The sequence below is a fragment of the Ruditapes philippinarum genome, unplaced genomic scaffold (genome assembly GCF_026571515.1).
Source record: "Ruditapes philippinarum isolate M1 unplaced genomic scaffold, ASM2657151v2 ctg121_1_1_1_1, whole genome shotgun sequence".
Lineage (NCBI taxonomy): Eukaryota > Metazoa > Mollusca > Bivalvia > Venerida > Veneridae > Ruditapes > Ruditapes philippinarum.
This window is the reverse complement of record NW_026861840.1, coordinates 152,968-171,066: the sequence shown is the minus strand read 5'-3', so window position 1 is coordinate 171,066 and position 18,099 is coordinate 152,968. Positions and strand designations below refer to the sequence as shown.

At 29.6% G+C, this 18,099-nt stretch overlaps 2 protein-coding genes across 5 annotated transcripts in view; one reads left to right on the top strand and one right to left on the bottom strand.

Annotated features, from left to right (window-relative positions):
• Window positions 1–2,626, top strand: part of LOC132717013 (atypical chemokine receptor 3-like) — a 32,931-nt gene extending 30,305 nt beyond the window's left edge. The window contains exon 2 of the mRNA XM_060700364.1: window positions 623–2,626. Coding sequence (XP_060556347.1) covers window positions 1,330–2,277 — 948 coding nt within the window. The 5' untranslated portion in view covers window positions 623–1,329 and the 3' untranslated portion in view covers window positions 2,278–2,626. The remainder of the gene's footprint in view (window positions 1–622) is intronic.
• Window positions 1–18,099, bottom strand: part of LOC132717014 (sodium/hydrogen exchanger 10-like) — a 219,547-nt gene that overhangs the window by 158,694 nt on the left and 42,754 nt on the right. For all 4 annotated transcript variants that reach the window (XM_060700366.1, XM_060700365.1, XM_060700368.1 and 1 more), the window contains one exon: window positions 8,844–8,952. In XM_060700366.1, the coding sequence (XP_060556349.1) occupies window positions 8,844–8,952 (109 nt within the window). The remainder of the gene's footprint in view (window positions 1–8,843; window positions 8,953–18,099) is intronic.

Below are 18,099 nucleotides of genomic sequence, written 5' to 3'. Positions count from 1 at the left end.
CTTTTTTTGCTTTAAACTGGTTTCTTTGCAAAGCTCAATAAACTGATACAACTTTGTAAAGATCTCAATTCAAACCGCCCAGTCACATGCAATAAATATATACATGTATATACAAACATGTATTTAAAAAAATTAAAACCATACAAGAGTTAAAAAGTATGAGTATCAATCACTTTTTGGCAGATTATCAATACCATTTGGGGATATATACATTGTTTTAAATCTCTAAGTCTTCTTTGTCTCTGATTTTACAATAATATATCAATATATGTATGCCTATTTTAATGTCATGAATAGTTCAATAAATGGAACCTATTTATATTCAACTATAGGAACCTTTTAGATATATTTCAAATATGTGCCATGGCCATTCATTGGAATATGTATTGTATAATTTTCGGAATTGATACCCTTGGTTTTTTTTCTCAATTCTTAAAGTTAAAATAGCAAAAACACCAAGAGGATTTGAACAAAACATGAAATTCAGAATACACACAACGTCAAACCAATTATCATGCTGTTTAATTGCGTTTCATTTACAGAATATTATATTTTAGAAAACCTGTTGTCAATAAGCACTTGTATTAATCTTAATTCTCTTTATTCCCATTATTTTTTTCAGAATACTATGTGAAACAAATGTCTGCAGGATGGTATTAATACGTACAGGTTTACCGATAAAATCGTTGGAGGCAGAATAGATACCGCTGCTATAACAAAGTAGAGCTCTCTCACTCTAGACACTCTACAGTAAAAAGCCAATAGTTCTTTTCAAGTATAAATCACCTGGAGTTGATACTGGATAAAACATATTCCGGAATAATAATCAAAATGATCAGTTGTAACCAGTTTTTCAAAGTTATGCTAGTTCGTGTCCAAAATAAATCATTCCACTGAAGTTTGATAAAGTGAACTTACATAGATAAAAGGCTACAGAATTCATCGATCAAATCATGGTCAATTAAATATGGTGTAACGGTTACAACGACTAAACCAAATGGAATTAGATATGTATATAAACGAAAATCAAAGAGTTAATCTCATTTGAAAGTGTCTTTCAATTTGAAATGTGTTTATTTTGTTTAATTTTAGTGTTTGAGTATTAATTGATGTACTATTCAATCGGTGGAACGACCTGAGGGATTTTTTAACGTAAACACATTTGAGACAACCGAAAAAGAAAACAAAGAGGATATTTATATATATATTCTTTTTCAATATATCGCATTATGTTAATATTACTGCTCAATCGAAACAAATGCAAATAAAATAATAAACACAGCATGAACATATAAACAGGATGCCACTGAAGCAGTCATATTTCTTATAATGGATCAAAATGAAACCGCCATTGGTCATGCTGAAGAAGTAACTATCAACGTATTGAATGTTCTTGTACTTATTATATCTGTTGCTGGAATGGTTCTCAACACAACGACCATTGTTGCGCTCTTACACTTGCCTTGGTCATCCAGACCAAACATACGTCTCATTCTAAGTTTATGCGTAGCTAATTTCTTATTTTCATTAAATTTTCTAGTGTACATGATTGCATATTATAGTAATCCGATTGGGAGTGGAATTGAAGCTACGTGTTTAATGTTTGAAGTTCTCAGATGTGTTTTGTATCTGTATGTATATTTCAACTTAGCATCCATCATTTTGGATTTATGCTTAGCAGTTACAAATCCGTTAGGATATGCTTCAATAGTTACACAAGGAAGGACTAACAAGCTTTTGTTTATTAACGCCTTCATTTCTCTGGTGATTATGGCATTAGCGATTACCTTTAATTTTCTGACATTAACTGAAGCAACTAATGTTTACAGCCACGAGAGCAGCTGTTCAATATATCCAAGCTATGTGTATATACGTTCATTCAATTGGATATTTAAAGTTTCCGTATTTATATGCATTCCAGTGTTTATTGTATTATTGATAATAATATTCTTGGCTGTTAAAGCAACAAACTCTTCAACAAACCGCCAGCCATCAAACACTCGCGGTGTTATAACTGTAATGTTAGTGGTTTTCGTATTTCTTGTTTGTTTTGCACCATATCAGTTTATATCTTTTTATATCCAATACTCTCCAACAAGTTATCAAAACTTCTCCACTTTGGCACACATTTTAGAAAGACTATCTTATTTATTTGAATTTTTTGTACCATTATTATATTCTTTTAGATTTCAAGATGCTAGAAAGGGTTACACACTTATGTTTAAGAAATGTGTCTCTGCGGCATCAGATTACCACAGTGTTTTTACAGGTGAATAATTGTTTCAGAAAATGTGATAAATGAACACTTGAAAATAAGTATTATATCTTTATTCTTGTTATTTTATGTCTCAAAATATTTAAATCAGTCGAAATGCATAAAAGATATTATTATTCTTATGTTTTCTTGAATTCATGAGTAATTTATTTAACACAAGAATAACATACTGTAATCAAGCCAGACTCGTTTGGATGCTCCTATAAGGTGCTTTTTGTATTGTTTTTCTTTTTTTATGATATTTGTCTAAATATTGTTGTGCACTCTAGTTGTTTCTTGTAAAAGCATTTTTGCAACAAATATTATATCAAAAGATTTTTTTATGTTAAAATAAAAGTCTATATATTATCATCCAGGTTCGTGTTAAATGTATCAACTAACAAAAGTCAAATTACAAATTGAATACTCGTGATAAAATAAATAGTTTTTCCATAAAGCTGTGTAACTGTATAAAATGCTTCAACCGGAAACTCGTGTAAGTTTTTTTTAGCTATCAATCAATCCTGTAAAGTATCAATCAAATTGCATTATCGGATAAGAGAAGCAGTCCGGGCAAACTGTAAAAAATAAAAATATATAAGGGTCATAACTCTGACTAAAAATCATTGAACTTGAATCCCAACGATAAGCACAGCTAGATTTGGTACTGACCATTCCTGTAAAACTTGGATGAAAAGCCTAGTGTATTCCAGAAAAGTTTTGTGACAGACAGACAGACAGACAGACGGACGGACTGACGGACCTAGAAGTGATAAATACTCTGTAACAAAAAGAGGCCTTAAACAAAAAAGATGAGTGATTTTCGATATTCTAATCACGCTCAAGACAAGTCAAAATGTTCAGATTTAGAATTTTGCGAAATTTTGAAGTCTCCAATGATTTTAACTATTGCACACTTTAAAATAGTTTAAAACAGTTTTTCGTTAACTGAAGTGAATAGAGATTTAATTGGTAAAATATTACAGCGTTTAAAGCAATGTCTCATTATGCTTAACTATATGAAACTGATTTTTTATTGATATTTTAAATATATTTTGATATGTAGCGTGAAAAACTAGTAAGTCTATGAGGAATTATAGACATCAGTGCAATGTGATCATATGCTCTACAATAGACATTCCCATATATCATATTATTACATCTGCACAAGCAAGCAAAACTAACTAAATGATTAAAGAAGCAAGTAAACCACATGGTACTCTATTGATATTGTCATTCGCACAACTCAAAATGCATTATACATAGAAAAAAGCCCCGCATCACAGTTAACGCACTCGTAAGGTATCTTTTGGCTACAACTTGGGCAGTTATATTTGCTGAAATTGAATTTGTTTAACCGAAAACCATCTGCTAATCGACAACCTTAATATCCTTAGACCAACCGTCAAACTATAAAATCAAGCGTTGAAAATTTGTTTTCGTTACCATCCCCTGTATACCATTTAAATGCCATGCCTTTAAAAAAATTAAAGGCAAATACCTGTGTAAAAACCTTTCAACTTCAGGACTGATCATTGTCTTCTCAAAATTCATAGTGACACCAAATATTACAACAGCTAATATACCCGACATCGCGCAAAAGTCTTCAACTGAAAATACCCAATATTAATAAAATGATTTTGTTTCTTGAATTTTCCAAATGACCCAGTTCTAAAAAACTGTTCACCCAAATAGAAATACTTTATTGAATTATAATGTATTTGAAAGGTTTAAATAAAAGTTGTACAGGGAACCTGAAAATAAAAGAATTAAATAAAGAAATCATGCAAAAATAAACAAAACTAAAACTCATAAATATAAAAAAGCGATAAACGTGATCGGATTCTCGTGATCGGTTTGATGAAAACATTGCAATATACGAAATAAAGCATTGTTCTTTTACTGAAATATCTTTATTAAGTGTGAAAACTTTGGATTCTGAATAAACCCAGAGCAGAATTTGTTTAAATATGATTTGTATAATGTTTCCATTTAAAAATGTCCGTCTACATGACTTTAGTTATAATAATAACAAGGAATTCACAGTTTTGAAATTGATACACTTCTGTATCATTAATATTCAACACTCACGATCCCCACTTCTGGGTAAATTCTACATTGCTACACGTATTTACCAGCTAATGGGTTTAATTTTAAAACAAAACGATGAAGAGCTATAGTTTTTGTTGTTCAGTCAGGCAAAATGACGTATAGAAACAACAAATAACAAAAGAAACATCATTTTCGCTTGTAGTTATCACATACATTTCCGAAGATCTGACATTTGTTTGCCTACAGGCGGATCTAATCTGCATTTACGATTGGATATTTCCTGATATCTCTGAATTTTCTTGGCTTTATGTTATTATACTAATACTACGACTTTGCCATGCGATGCGTCATTCATCCCATTGCTTATTGACACGCAAGGAATGCGTTTGGTAAGAAATAAATGCCAGTTCTATATGTATATTTTCCCATCTGACAAATGTTACTTGTTCCGTACTATTTGAGACGAATAATCTTAAAAGTTAAATTTATCTCTACGATCTGAAATAAATGTTTCTTTACAGGACGGTTTCTTTTATTTAGAATTTAAGCTTAATGGTCGATTTTATAAAAAGTTACTTATGAGAATTTGAGTTTGATATGCTAATTTAAATTGATACTTAATTAGTATTTATTGTTTACATTTTCAAGTATGGTGCCTTTGCAATTATAATTTAAATATAATTGCTTTTAGTCATGAATTTGATATGCATTTACGGTTTATGCATTGCGTTTCACCAGAAAAGTGATTTTATTTGAGTATTTACGTCAAAATTGGAATTATAGAATAAGTAGATTAAACAAAGATTATTGGCCCCAAAAAGTTATTATTGCACGTAGACATAATAGTTTGAATCTGGTATAAACTTGACAAGTTGTATGTGAAGAAATGGGGAATTATTATTTGCTCAAAATATCAAACGAGGATGAGATGTCTATGTTTGACAGGAGACGCAATAAATTGTTGATACTAAATCAATCAGGCGTCTCATGTATATATCGTGGAATTAGTTTTCTTCAAGCATAGGTGGGTTTGACGGAATTCTCTAAAAACTTAACTTCCGACAAAGACAAGAAGAAATGCTGTAAGGCAGACATAAACAATTTGCCATTTGAATTAATGTGTTCGGTTGATAAATGTTTTGAAGTCCGGAACTAAAATAACATTTTAACAACTTACTCAATGCAAAAAAAATATGATACACAAGATCAACAAGGAAAAGCGGCGTTCAATGAACGCAACCCCCACATGACCCAGCAACAAGAACCAGTGGCAAGGAGCCCAGGCGAACCCCAAACAAAAACAGGACAGGGCACAGGGCAGATCACGAACAGGCTAATCACTAAACTGATAAATAATTTGTAACTGATCAGGTATTCAAAGAAAACAAATAAATGATTGAATAATAGGAAATAATTTGTACCTGATAAGAAATTTAAAGAAAACAAATAAATGATTGAAAAACAGGCCCACAAAGTCAAAGGGCACAGGGGAAGGGGACAGGAGACCTAGGGAAAAGGGGGGGGGGGGGTAAATTAAAAAAAATAAGACTAGGGCAAACATACATGTGTATTACGTAGGTTCGATAATGTCATTTAATAAATGTCGATATAAATGTTAGAAATAAATGTTAAACACATTCAGAATTCAAAGTCAAATCTGTGTGTACATTTAATATCTAATGATTGAAATATATATTTAAAATGTTATAGATATTGAGGTCACTTAAGACATTCATTTGACAAATTGGAATTGTATGTCATTGAGGCAACAATAGGTTTATGTTGATGACAATAAAACAACATTTCATTATTACTTTTATTATTTATTTATTCATTTACTTATTTATTTATTTATTTGTTTACTTGTTTATTTATTTATTTATTTATTTATTTGTTTCTAAAAACAACAATGTTGTTTCATTTCCATTTTTCATGTTACATGTTAACATTTTAAATATACTGTTTATGAATATAACATCAGTCGTCAACGACCACAATTTATATGTTATTTTCATTTTGACAAAGTACATTTTACCTTACCAACATATGTTACCACTTATACAATTCATAGCTTGTTGATAGTAAAACTGTATTATTTGATAGACGAGATATTTGCTTTTGAATACTCAGACCTGTAACATGTTAATTGACATTGTAAAAGCTGTTGCGTCAAAGTGGACAAGTGACCTTTTCATCAAATGAATCTAAATGGAAATCAAATGACTTTATAGTTCCTATTGAAAGAGTATCTCTTTAAAAACTAATTAATAGATAATATAAATGCAAAATGAATGGCACTATTAAAAGTTAATTGTTGACATCTAAACAAAAGCTGAAGCAATTAATTTATTTGGTTTCATCATCATTTGTTCTTGACCTTGATCAACAAAATATTGGTTTTGTTCTATCTCTAGATTTTATTTCAGAAATCAAAAGGAATACTGCCATTTTACCTTTGTAAAACGTCACTAACAAGACGTTATATTGTATTTCTTCGCTTTCTAAAGATGCTGTGTATATATTGAGGAAGTAAATGCTTAAAGAATGAAATGTCCAAAATATCCTTGATTTATTTTCCAGTCTTTATTTCAAGTGGCAGGTATCTATGAAAATAGGTTCGGTTTTGTATGTTATCATTATAATACACTGTTATAAAGAACCACAATTATTTGTTTTCCTCTCCAGTAGCAGCCATGAAATATTTAAAACATTTACGAATAGTATTGTCATAAGGTGGTTGAGCATGAACACTTTGAGATTATTCAATCACAACAATAATCATTCATATACCCTAACATGTCTGATATGATAATTTTGATTAAGTAGTATGTACTTAAACATGTGAGAATGTCAAAGCATAAAGAAAAATTCAGACAAAATAATGATGATATGAATATTGCCAAATGATATAATCACTGAAAACAGCTCCTTAAATTGTCTCGGAAACCGAAAATTACCTCACCGGATTGTTTTCTTGCGTGACCATTTTAATTATTTGCTTGCGTTATATGAAAACAGAGTCTTACACTTTAAATGGGTTATTATCTGTTATAAAAGTACAATTACGCTTTATCTCCTTATATTAGAATAAGCCGGCTGATTTTCCTAAGACATTTCAATTAAATAAAAAACGTTTTCCAAAATCATAACTACTACATATTCTAATGAAAATGTTGCACTATTTTTGTTCCTGAACATTAAGTAAATGTGTAAGTAGAAACACATGTCAGTGCAGAGTTTGAACCAATGTTAAAGCCACTTATTTAGTTCAATTTACAGGTTGAACCGAACAATACCTAGAAGATATTTCATGTTAGAAATCGTCGATGGACAGATATAAAGTATAAATTAAAATGAAAATCATTGTGTGAAAATGAAGAAAGAATCAGCTGTCTTTTGAATAAATTTTATCAGAATATCAAACGTTTACAAAACTGGTTGCTTTATCTACAAATCAAATCATTTATCAACCATTCACACCTCTAACGATTTACGGTTCCTGAATAATTTCTCCTGTTGGAAGAAATATAAAGTTCTATAAGAATTGTGTCTGCCTCAAACTGATAATTGCATTTTAGTCATCATCTGATAGCCTTCGGGTTTTCAGCTTAATGCAAAAGTAACAATAGGAAAGTACTGTTGATAAATCAAGTTTACAATTAATTAAGGATCAATGCAAAAGTAAAGTATCCTATACAAGTATAAACTTGTCTTGAAGTCGACCTTCGTGTTGTGTTATCTCGAGAAGTAAAATGTTATGTTTAGATCCTGTTACAAATTCACACACTCATTCATTCATTTATTCATATAAATAAAATTGTTATTAATCTATAAAAATATACAAAAGAAAGATAAAAATATACAAAAGAAAGAAATGTTAAAAGAGAATAGATCTTGAAGCCGCATGTTCATAACCTAAAGCGGTTTGATTCTTTTTTATTCTTTTCATGACGGAAATAAAAACCTGGGTATAGATTATGTATAGGTTAATTTCTTTTGCTTTCTTCACAGAAAAGGTGAACCATAATTCACATCAGGAATTTATAACAAAGAGGAAGCAAAGGTTAATCAAACTATTAAATTAGGCTTAAATAACCTAATGATTATAGAAATATGAAATTATAAAAAAGACGAAGGGGCGAAGATCTAAATATAAAATTTCAGGCAAAAGAAACAATAGCATTAAAGATTCCAGGTGCATGTTTTATAGCATACAGAAAATCAAACTACATTAAGTCTGAAGAAATAAGAATAGTAGAAATAAAAACAAGCATCCAAAATGGTTAAATTAACCCCTATCCTGCTGGGGAACCGGAAGTGCTGAGACTTTGCCAATTGTGTTGAGCAAGGCCAGTCTATATATCCGTGAGGTCTGACAGGCTCTAAACTGTTGGCTGTCTTACTCTTAATTTTGATCTTAATGTTCCTAAAACAGATACTAGACAATTCCAAAAATGAGATGTGAACAAATTAATTTAAGAAGTTTAGCAGGTTAAGGGTCAAACAAGTCTAGACTAGATTAGTAGCCACCTCTTACCGATGGAGGAATGTCTCCACCTCGGGGCTGATCATGGTACGTTCTGAATTCATTGCTAGACCTAAAACAACAACAGCTAACACACCAGACATCTTGCAGAACTCCTCAACTGAAAGTAAGCAATTGCAACACTGAAAGCAACATACGAAAAGCAAGATGTGTATCAGAATTTGAAACATCATCACATACCTCTGGTTTATTTTGTTGTAAATTGAAACAAAGTTTAACTTAACAACAAAGTGGTAAGTAAGGTTATGGAAAAATGACAATTTAGTGCAATAAAATAGTAATATACTGTCAATTCGATATTACAATGAAAACATAGTAAATGATGAGGTTCAAAGTCAGATACAAACAGGAAAACAGAAAACATGCGCTAGACCTGAAATATGAAATATATTGAATTAGTTCTCGTTATCAACAGATGTCTTCCCTGCAGCAAATATTTGTTACCAAATACCTGAAATTGGAAAATAGTTATTTTATCAATACCTAACATATCATACTAAAGGAAGGAATAATTTAAACATCAAATGAGAACATATGTTTTTGGTAATTAGGAATTTGTCCGATGAAATTTTATTAATTTTTATCAAAAATATACCAAAATAAAAGGTTACGGTCAATACAATTACGATGAGTACTTTCATAAGTAAAAATTACAGTATTTATTAAGTAACTTATAGTTTCTTCTTCCGCTTCCTAATCACAACCGTCACTATAATCAATATTTTTACCATCAAACAAAATTATATTTTTATCTTGACACGGAAGCAGAGTTTGTCCATGGTTTTGCATTGTTGATAAACAGACTGAAATACGTAAAGAATGTGGAATAAAACTTTTGACCTATTAGATTGATGTGCTAAGAAGTCTTTTTGAAATCTATACAAATCAGAATAATATTAATTATGTTCAATAAAAATATTATGGATAAAAAATCTACGTACATACAAACCCTACCAAAACAGGAATGGGTTGCGGCAGGGGAAACAAAAATATTTTAAGGCTTGTCTAAACTGGCGATAAAAGCTTGAACAAGATATATCACACAAGTTTTCTACTATATAATTTTAGCAATGCAACATACGCGTGCATTATAAGATTTTTTGTTTTCATTTTTTATGACAAGAGATTAGAAAAATTTACTTTATTGCCTTTCGTTCATTAATCTCATATAATGTTATCTTGTTTTGAACCAATCTGGAAGCATTCTAGTTAAAAGTGATATACAACAGAGAGCCTTGCATTAATCAATGAAGTCCAATTAATTAAATGTTATCGTATATGTCTGCGATAATAAAAGATTCGTATCAAAATAATCGTTTTGCACTATGAGCGATTTATGAACGACTTTTCCTACCTGGCATCCTGTGATAACGTGGCATTACATAAAATACACGAGACTTTGTCAGAGCATTTAATTTAAAATAAAGAAAACTCTAAATGATTATTTTATGACAAATTTGTTAAAACCTCATTTCAAAACAAGAATAACACACACACACACATACACACACATTTAATTTGCTGCGGTGCTGCAGTTTTGAGGGTATAATATGTAATTTTAAGTTACACCTGCACGAGAAAGGTCACAGGTAAAGGTGACTTTCCAGCTTTACCTGTGGATAAAGACTTAAGGTATCTCTTCGTGAATTATTTCTGCCACGATATGGTATCTGAGATGAACCACCGACCTTCCGTACGCAAGCTGGCATGTTTCCTTACATGAAATAATCCAAAGTCATTGTCGGTCGCGGAGGCCCCAGTGAAAAAGACTATAGATATTTAAGAAATGCACAAGTCAAGATTCAAGAATACTGATTATTTCAGGTTTCATACAAAACCTCGTTTTGCTCGGAAGAAGAGCCTCGCTTTGTTAAGGAGACACTCCTTGACACAGCCAAATGACATAAACCATATTTACTGAATAGAGGTAGAACATTCTTCAGTTAAAACTATATAAAAATGCCTCTGACCGTACTTTCGAACTATTCAAATGTCATGTTCTTGAATTCAATTTAATTTAGTTACATTAAAGAGTAGATACAGTACCAGCTTATATCACCCCAAAAGTAAGGTTCTTAATAAACAACAATTATTATTACGTTTTGGGAAATTCTGTATCAGTGGACAATAACAAAGTGTAAAGTTTGTTTTGTTTCTCAACATTTTATACTTATTATGTTTAAATGTTAAAGTTTTATTAAAAATCTTAATTGTGATCCCTCGGAAGCATCAATTGCAACACAATTACATGAAAATTGCAGATTTGATGCAGTCTGTACATCAGTAATAATGAAAAAGTGCAACATCCCTTAAGCGGGTGCCTCGGGGTAGTCAGCAACTTTCACTTACCACTACCGTCCATGAACAAGCTATATCAAAACGAGCCGTGAACATTTTAGAATTCGCCGATTTAGGCGTTCTCTAAGGTTTTCTGCTTATCAAATTGAAATAATCAAGCTTGGACTTCTTTTGTAGAAATTTGTTTACATGAACATTGCATTATATTTTCAATGCTTGTCGTTGCAAAATGTTTTCTGAAAAAGACAAAATTATTTAAAAAGAGCAATATTTAATACAAATATGACATTTTCTGAATCACTCGACGGATTTAAGTGCTAGCCTTTTAAAATGGTGTTCGATAAATTTTCGGTTGCGAAGGAACTTAATGAGTTAAAGCATTTCTGTGTCGTAATAAAACACTGCCAATATGCTCATAGCAAAGCGTACGAAATAAGGAAACATTTCCGCAATATTTCTCTGTCTGAATTCATAACATGAATATTCTGTCAAATAAAATCATCATCAAAAACATAACAAATTATTTGTTCAAGTCATTCATGTTAGGCATCATGTGTTTTCTGTCAGTAAGAATGATGTTTTGTTGTTTTGTCAAGGAAATCAGTGATACCGGATGAAAAACAGCTTTCATTTAAGGCGCATATACCGTAAAATGGTATATATTATTGGAGAGAACTTTTGCACAAGTGTATTCTCTCCGTTTATTTAAACATGGCATTTAGAGACACGCCAGCTCTTTAAGCTTTATTTCATGCCTTCAGATGCCTTTTTAACCTTTAGCCTGCTGGCTACAAATCACACCTACCCATCAGCCCTATACAGGCAATTTGAGACAGATTGAAGGATGGACAAGTCCACTTGACATGACATATAGAATAAAACCTATTTCAGTCAGGTGTAGATGTAGAACAAAATGTAGGCATACAGTGACTACTTATATCATAAAAAAATGTTTAATTCAATTTATATTGTCACCAGATATTAACTTGGAAATAAAACTATATATTAATTTCATTATTTGCAATATGTTACAGACTTTTTTAACAGCTATCAAGGAACATAAACATCATCAAGACATGAAACAGATGATTCCTTCTTCCAGATTTTTTTTCGCAAAAAAACTTACAATTATTGTAGGATAACATCCATTATAGAGAAAATAATGTTTTAGTTCTAACCACACAGCTTATTTCAGAATAAATTATACTTGAACTTTAATAAATATCATTAACGTTCATTAATATTTAAAGACACTTCATTTGTACAAATTTGTAATACATATATTAGTGAACAATTTACTTTAAACGAAAATTCTTATAACGTATATCATTAACGATAAGATGAAAATACTCATTGACTCGAATACAAATTAGATTTGAAAATACGCTCAAGAGATCCTTGATTAAATACTTTTAATATTTCAACAATAAAGTTTCATCTTCGATTAAATCATAGTATAAAGTATCTATATTAAAATCTCAGCTTACTAACTATAACAAATATCCCAAATTACGAGTCTAAAAACTTTTGTGTGCATCTAGAAATGCAAGGTATCGATTGTTTTTAATTGATCGAGTTACTGTAAATTGAAACATTAAACAATGTTTGTGTTAATGACACATAAGTCTAAGTTGTTGTGATAATTAACATAATGCAACACTGTTGTGATGATGAAAAAAAGGCAATGTTGTTATTATTATGAGAAATAAGGCAACGTTGTTATGAAAATAAATAGATAAATTATCAATCAATAAACATACGACAATGTTTCACGAAAAAAAATAGGTTTTTATGATAATGATATAGTGAATCAGGAGCCTTAAAGATCCTGTAACACAATTTTTTCATGGTTTTATTTCATAAATATGATGCTCAAATTAAGATTTGTCAATATTGTAAGTTCCAATAAGCATTATTTATAAAGATATTACCCAATTTAACATTTCATGTAAATAAAGGGAGGTAATTAGAAATTTATTTTCTATAAATTCTAAGTCAAATTTTCCAATAAGAAATGAATGCCTGTAATTTATTGATAAAATATAATGTGCACAAATATTTGCAGTACACATTTTACATATTCTTCGATGTTTGAAAATTGTTTTATTTGCATAAATATGTACATATATAATTTTTTGCTAGTGTGGTATTCACACAGTAAAAATATCAATCACAAAACATACAGGATCTTTAAATCATTTCGTACAATTTGAATTGTTATGTATAAAGGTTATTTGAAAATGATTACATCTATGAAATGTTATTTTTCAAAAATAAGGCTATCAGACAATCTGTACCAACAGATAATATTGGAGGACTACAAGCATAGGACATAGAGATATCAGCATATAATAGCTTTTTCTACTTTTTCAGAAACCATTTCAGTAATAGACTTTTAAGTTTACTTATTTTCAAGAGACACCACTGTAAGACAAATAAGAGAATTCATTTCCAGGAATTTCAAGTCAATTCTAAGAATGTCGTACTCAAACTATATAAATGTGTTCATTTTATTGAAACGTGTCATGGTTATAAAAATCTTACAGATGGTAAAAAGACGCTCTTGAAAATATCATGAACTGAAGACTACTTTTTTATGTTTGAATTTTTGTTTGTTTATTTATTTATTCATTCATTCATTCTTTTATATATGTTAATATTCTTTTATGGATTTTGAAGATAAGTGTATAACTTTTAAATGACCTTTACAACAACAAAATATTGACGATAAACGTGAGTTTACACAGTACATATGAGATATAAAAAAATGATTGCTATAAAAAGGTGTATGAATTTGATGTTTAAATTAATTGTTTCAATTTTAGTTATTTCATGTTTTTATATACAGACAGTCATATATATTAGGAATAAATTGTGAATAACAAATGAAATTAGGAAAAAATATAGATCTAGTTCATTTTTAATACGGTTTTATAAAGTCATGTATTTGTTTCCACATTTGATTTTCTTTCTGGGGTAAGTGTTTGTTGGGTTTTTTTAAAGTTCTTTTACACTAATCAAAAATGTCTTAATACTATATAACTTTTTGTTTTGTTTTTTTAATTCAATTAAACATGTCAATGGAGTGTATTTAGATACACAAGTTTTAAATTCTGTTAGATATTTCCACATGGATTGTCATGATTTTTAGATTTGAAACAATTTTGCTAAACGAAGTTTTAGAGGACTTTCTCATATATTTTCATATAAAGGGAAACCAGTCATTATTATAGCCTATATATTCGTAACTACTTTGTACACAATATATTTTACCATCATTAATCAAATCACATTTGACATCGATATCCTCTTGTTTTATTGGTATATCTTGTGTTACTATGGTTTTGTTTCACAACGTAAGTGTCAAAATGCAGGATTTTTTGTCTTACAATAATAAGATAAACTCTCTTCGGAGAAATCTGTAATAGAAGGACAAAGAAGCGATACCATAGAAAGCACGAATAAAATGAACGTATTACAATATCAATACAAGTGAAAATTAGATTTGCATAAACAATTTCCAATATTAGGGTCGTGTGAATAATCAAAAGAAGAATGTAAGCTGTTGTTGCTATTGTATTTGTTGTTGTTATTGTTGTTTTTTCTCGTCTTGTCAAATTGATTATCTTAAATCATTAAAACTATTAGTTTTAAGACACTTTTAATTTATCTATAGACCATTGTCCTGAAAAAAGTATGTTTTAAATAACAGAGGCAGAGTATAATGAGAATATATATATATATATACATTCCAGCAAGAAAAAAGACACCTTAGAAGGCTTAGACATATAAATTGAATTATTCATGAAATATAGATTTATTGTAAGGGTCATCAGACCTCTCCACACTGTTGAGGATGATTGCCGGATTGCATCCATGTTTGCGAATCAAATTGAAATTAATGAAACTTATTTACAGCTTAAAATCATTATAATCAGTCTACAAAAATTGTTATGAGCATGGTCCGCATCAAAATACGACTTAGTTTAAAGAAAATTCGTGATATATCATTTACGTTACATTTAACACTACAAACAATGGTTCATTCCGCTTTTTAAATACTTTAAACTGTATAAATTGATTTTTGTTTTCGGAAATAGCATTTTCGAAAAAGAGGAACAGTAAACACTACAGCTACAATATAACCAAACATTAGTATATGACAGAGTGAATCGTGTACTGAAATTTTGCTTTTCCTTTAACTTCGGAAATCCCCGCCGATTATTCCTAATTAGAGCTTATCCGGTGACTGACGGGGAAAAAACAATGTGTTGCTATTGTTCACAGATGCAATTCAATCAATCGAAAATTATTACTTTCCTGCCATTTGAACAAATAAACAAATCTTTCACACCTGCAAAAATGCCTCTCGCACGTTTCTTTTAAAGAAGCAAACTTGTTCAAATAAGGAGCATTTGTAGCAAATTAAGTTATCTTTACCTTGGCGATTATCATTTCTATCAAATCACATTATATACCAGGGTCTTTCAAGTTCTATTTGAAAGTCGTGTATATACTCGGTGCTAATGTTACAGTATGTGTATTCTTTTTAAATTCATTTACAATCAAATTGTTAATAAAATTGTGTAATAATGTACAATACAGTAACACTGGACTAAGTAAGAAATGTGTACTGTTAAATCATTTTATCGTACTTCTCAGAACAAAATAGTTTCCGGTATTTGTTCCGACTGAATGAGAAGATTATTTAACTTGCAATGCCCAATTTACAAACACTATATGTAATTTGTTTTGTGGATTTTTGTATTATGCTTGACCAGAATACTGTAAGTTTGGTTCATGCATGTGAGGATAGACTACAGCTTTATAATAGAGTCTCCAATTAAGCTGAGTCTGCATTCTTTATTCAATTTCCTTAAGAAAAAAAATCAACTGTAGTGGTTGATGATTATTATAAATTATATACAAGATATGACCGTTATATTTTTAAGTTAAATTGGTACTGATTTTTCTTACTATAAAATGTTTTCTTATAATGGGTCTTCTATTATGACTGTTGTTAATTGCAAATGAAATGATACACTGAATAAAGTATGTTTAATGATAATAATTGATTACATGAAAAGTTCTATTTACTTCAAACCAAACTTACATCATCATCATCATCATCATTATCATCATCATCATCATCATCATCATTATTATTATTATTATTATTATTATTATTATTATAATCATCATCGTCATTACTATAATTATTATTATTATTATTATTATTAGTAGTATTATTAGTATTATTAGTATTATGATTATTTTTATTATTATTATTATTATTATTATTATTATTATTATTATTATTATTATTATTATTAAAATCAATGTTCCCCGTAAAAGTATAATGTTTATATTAACGTTATTATTTGTTATACTTATCAAATGTGTTAAGTATGCCGGCACGTATACCATAGAAATACATACATGTATTTTTAAATTTAAAGTAAAGCAAATGTCTCAGACAACGCGGGATAAGTTATAATTTTAGAAGCTTATAAAGTGTAAACAAAAATAAAACTACTCGAGCGGGAAGCCTGTGAAATGTGAGACGTTATAATTCAATAATTTCAAGAGACAGATATATGTAATATATGATACAATTATGTTTAGAAACAGTCCTTAAAACTATGGGAAATAATATGTCTGCATATATTACTTATTTAAGGAAGCTACAAATGTTGGTATGCGTTTCAGTCTTAATTCATTGGCAAGTTAACTCCAACATACTTCTTATTTCTTTATTAACACTGCCTTCTACAAAATACAACAGAAAAACGAAGCCTCGCCTTTCTTTGCCTTAGTTATTGCCTGATGATTTTTTTATAATTCGACCAATTTCTTCTAACCTTTAAATTGACTTATGCTCATTTTTTCATTGTCAAGTTAACCCAAATTAACTATATATTACAAAAGATTGACTGTTGAAATTGACCAACAGTTGTCATTGTTAAAGGGTTTTGGGATAAACTATCAACTTCCTAAAATATAAAAAGGCAGATCCTTTTTTATAAATTGAACGTTACATGTAAATTCCTATAGATATTTACAGAAATTTCATTGGGCCACATGCGTTATTCATCGTTCATGCGAAGTAAATTATAAAAAATTGAAAGGAATAACCTATTTTGACTTTCACCAGTTCACTCACTATTTACCATTGGATGGGTATAATGTCACTTTCAATAGAAAAAAGTGAAATTGGTGTTCTGCAGAGCATTTTCACATTGAACTAAATTTCATCTGCAACAAATTTTAAGTTAGTAGGAAAGGCAAATGTTCTAAAGATGGACATTTTTCATCAGATCTTGAAGATATTTATAAATTGTTAATCGTTTGATTTAAAAATTTATAAGGAAATGATATATGATAAACGAAAGCTTTGTTTACTGCTTTGTCGGAAATATTCACGCTTGATTTGAAAAAAAGGTTTGAATTAAAAAAGTGTAACAATTCCTCCATATAAAACTACTTTGGAAAAATAAATATCTGATACTTAAATAAATGACTAGTGTTTAATAAATTGCCAAGGACAAGAATTTGTCCCGACAATTGTTAAGATTCCGTTCAATATCAATATAATAATTAACATTCTGGATAACAATACAAACTACAAGTTCATGTTTTAATTTGTGGCATGGCATAAATTTTGATTTGTAATGCTAGCTATTATAATGTATCACTGTATTTTTCTTTCATTATTAAGATATCCCGGTAAGGGTACGCACCCAAAAAGGTTTAACCATTACAGTAAAATAAAAACAAAAATGTGACCGTTTTAATGCCCCTACCTCAAAAAAATTTAAATTTTTGGGTTCAAAATAAATAGGGTATCAGCCCATTTGATATCTTTTTGTGCGAAAATGTTAAGAAACTCAGGTTTTATTTTTATTCCTATATCCTCGCCCGGTGTATCATTTACATTCTTCTTTCTAAA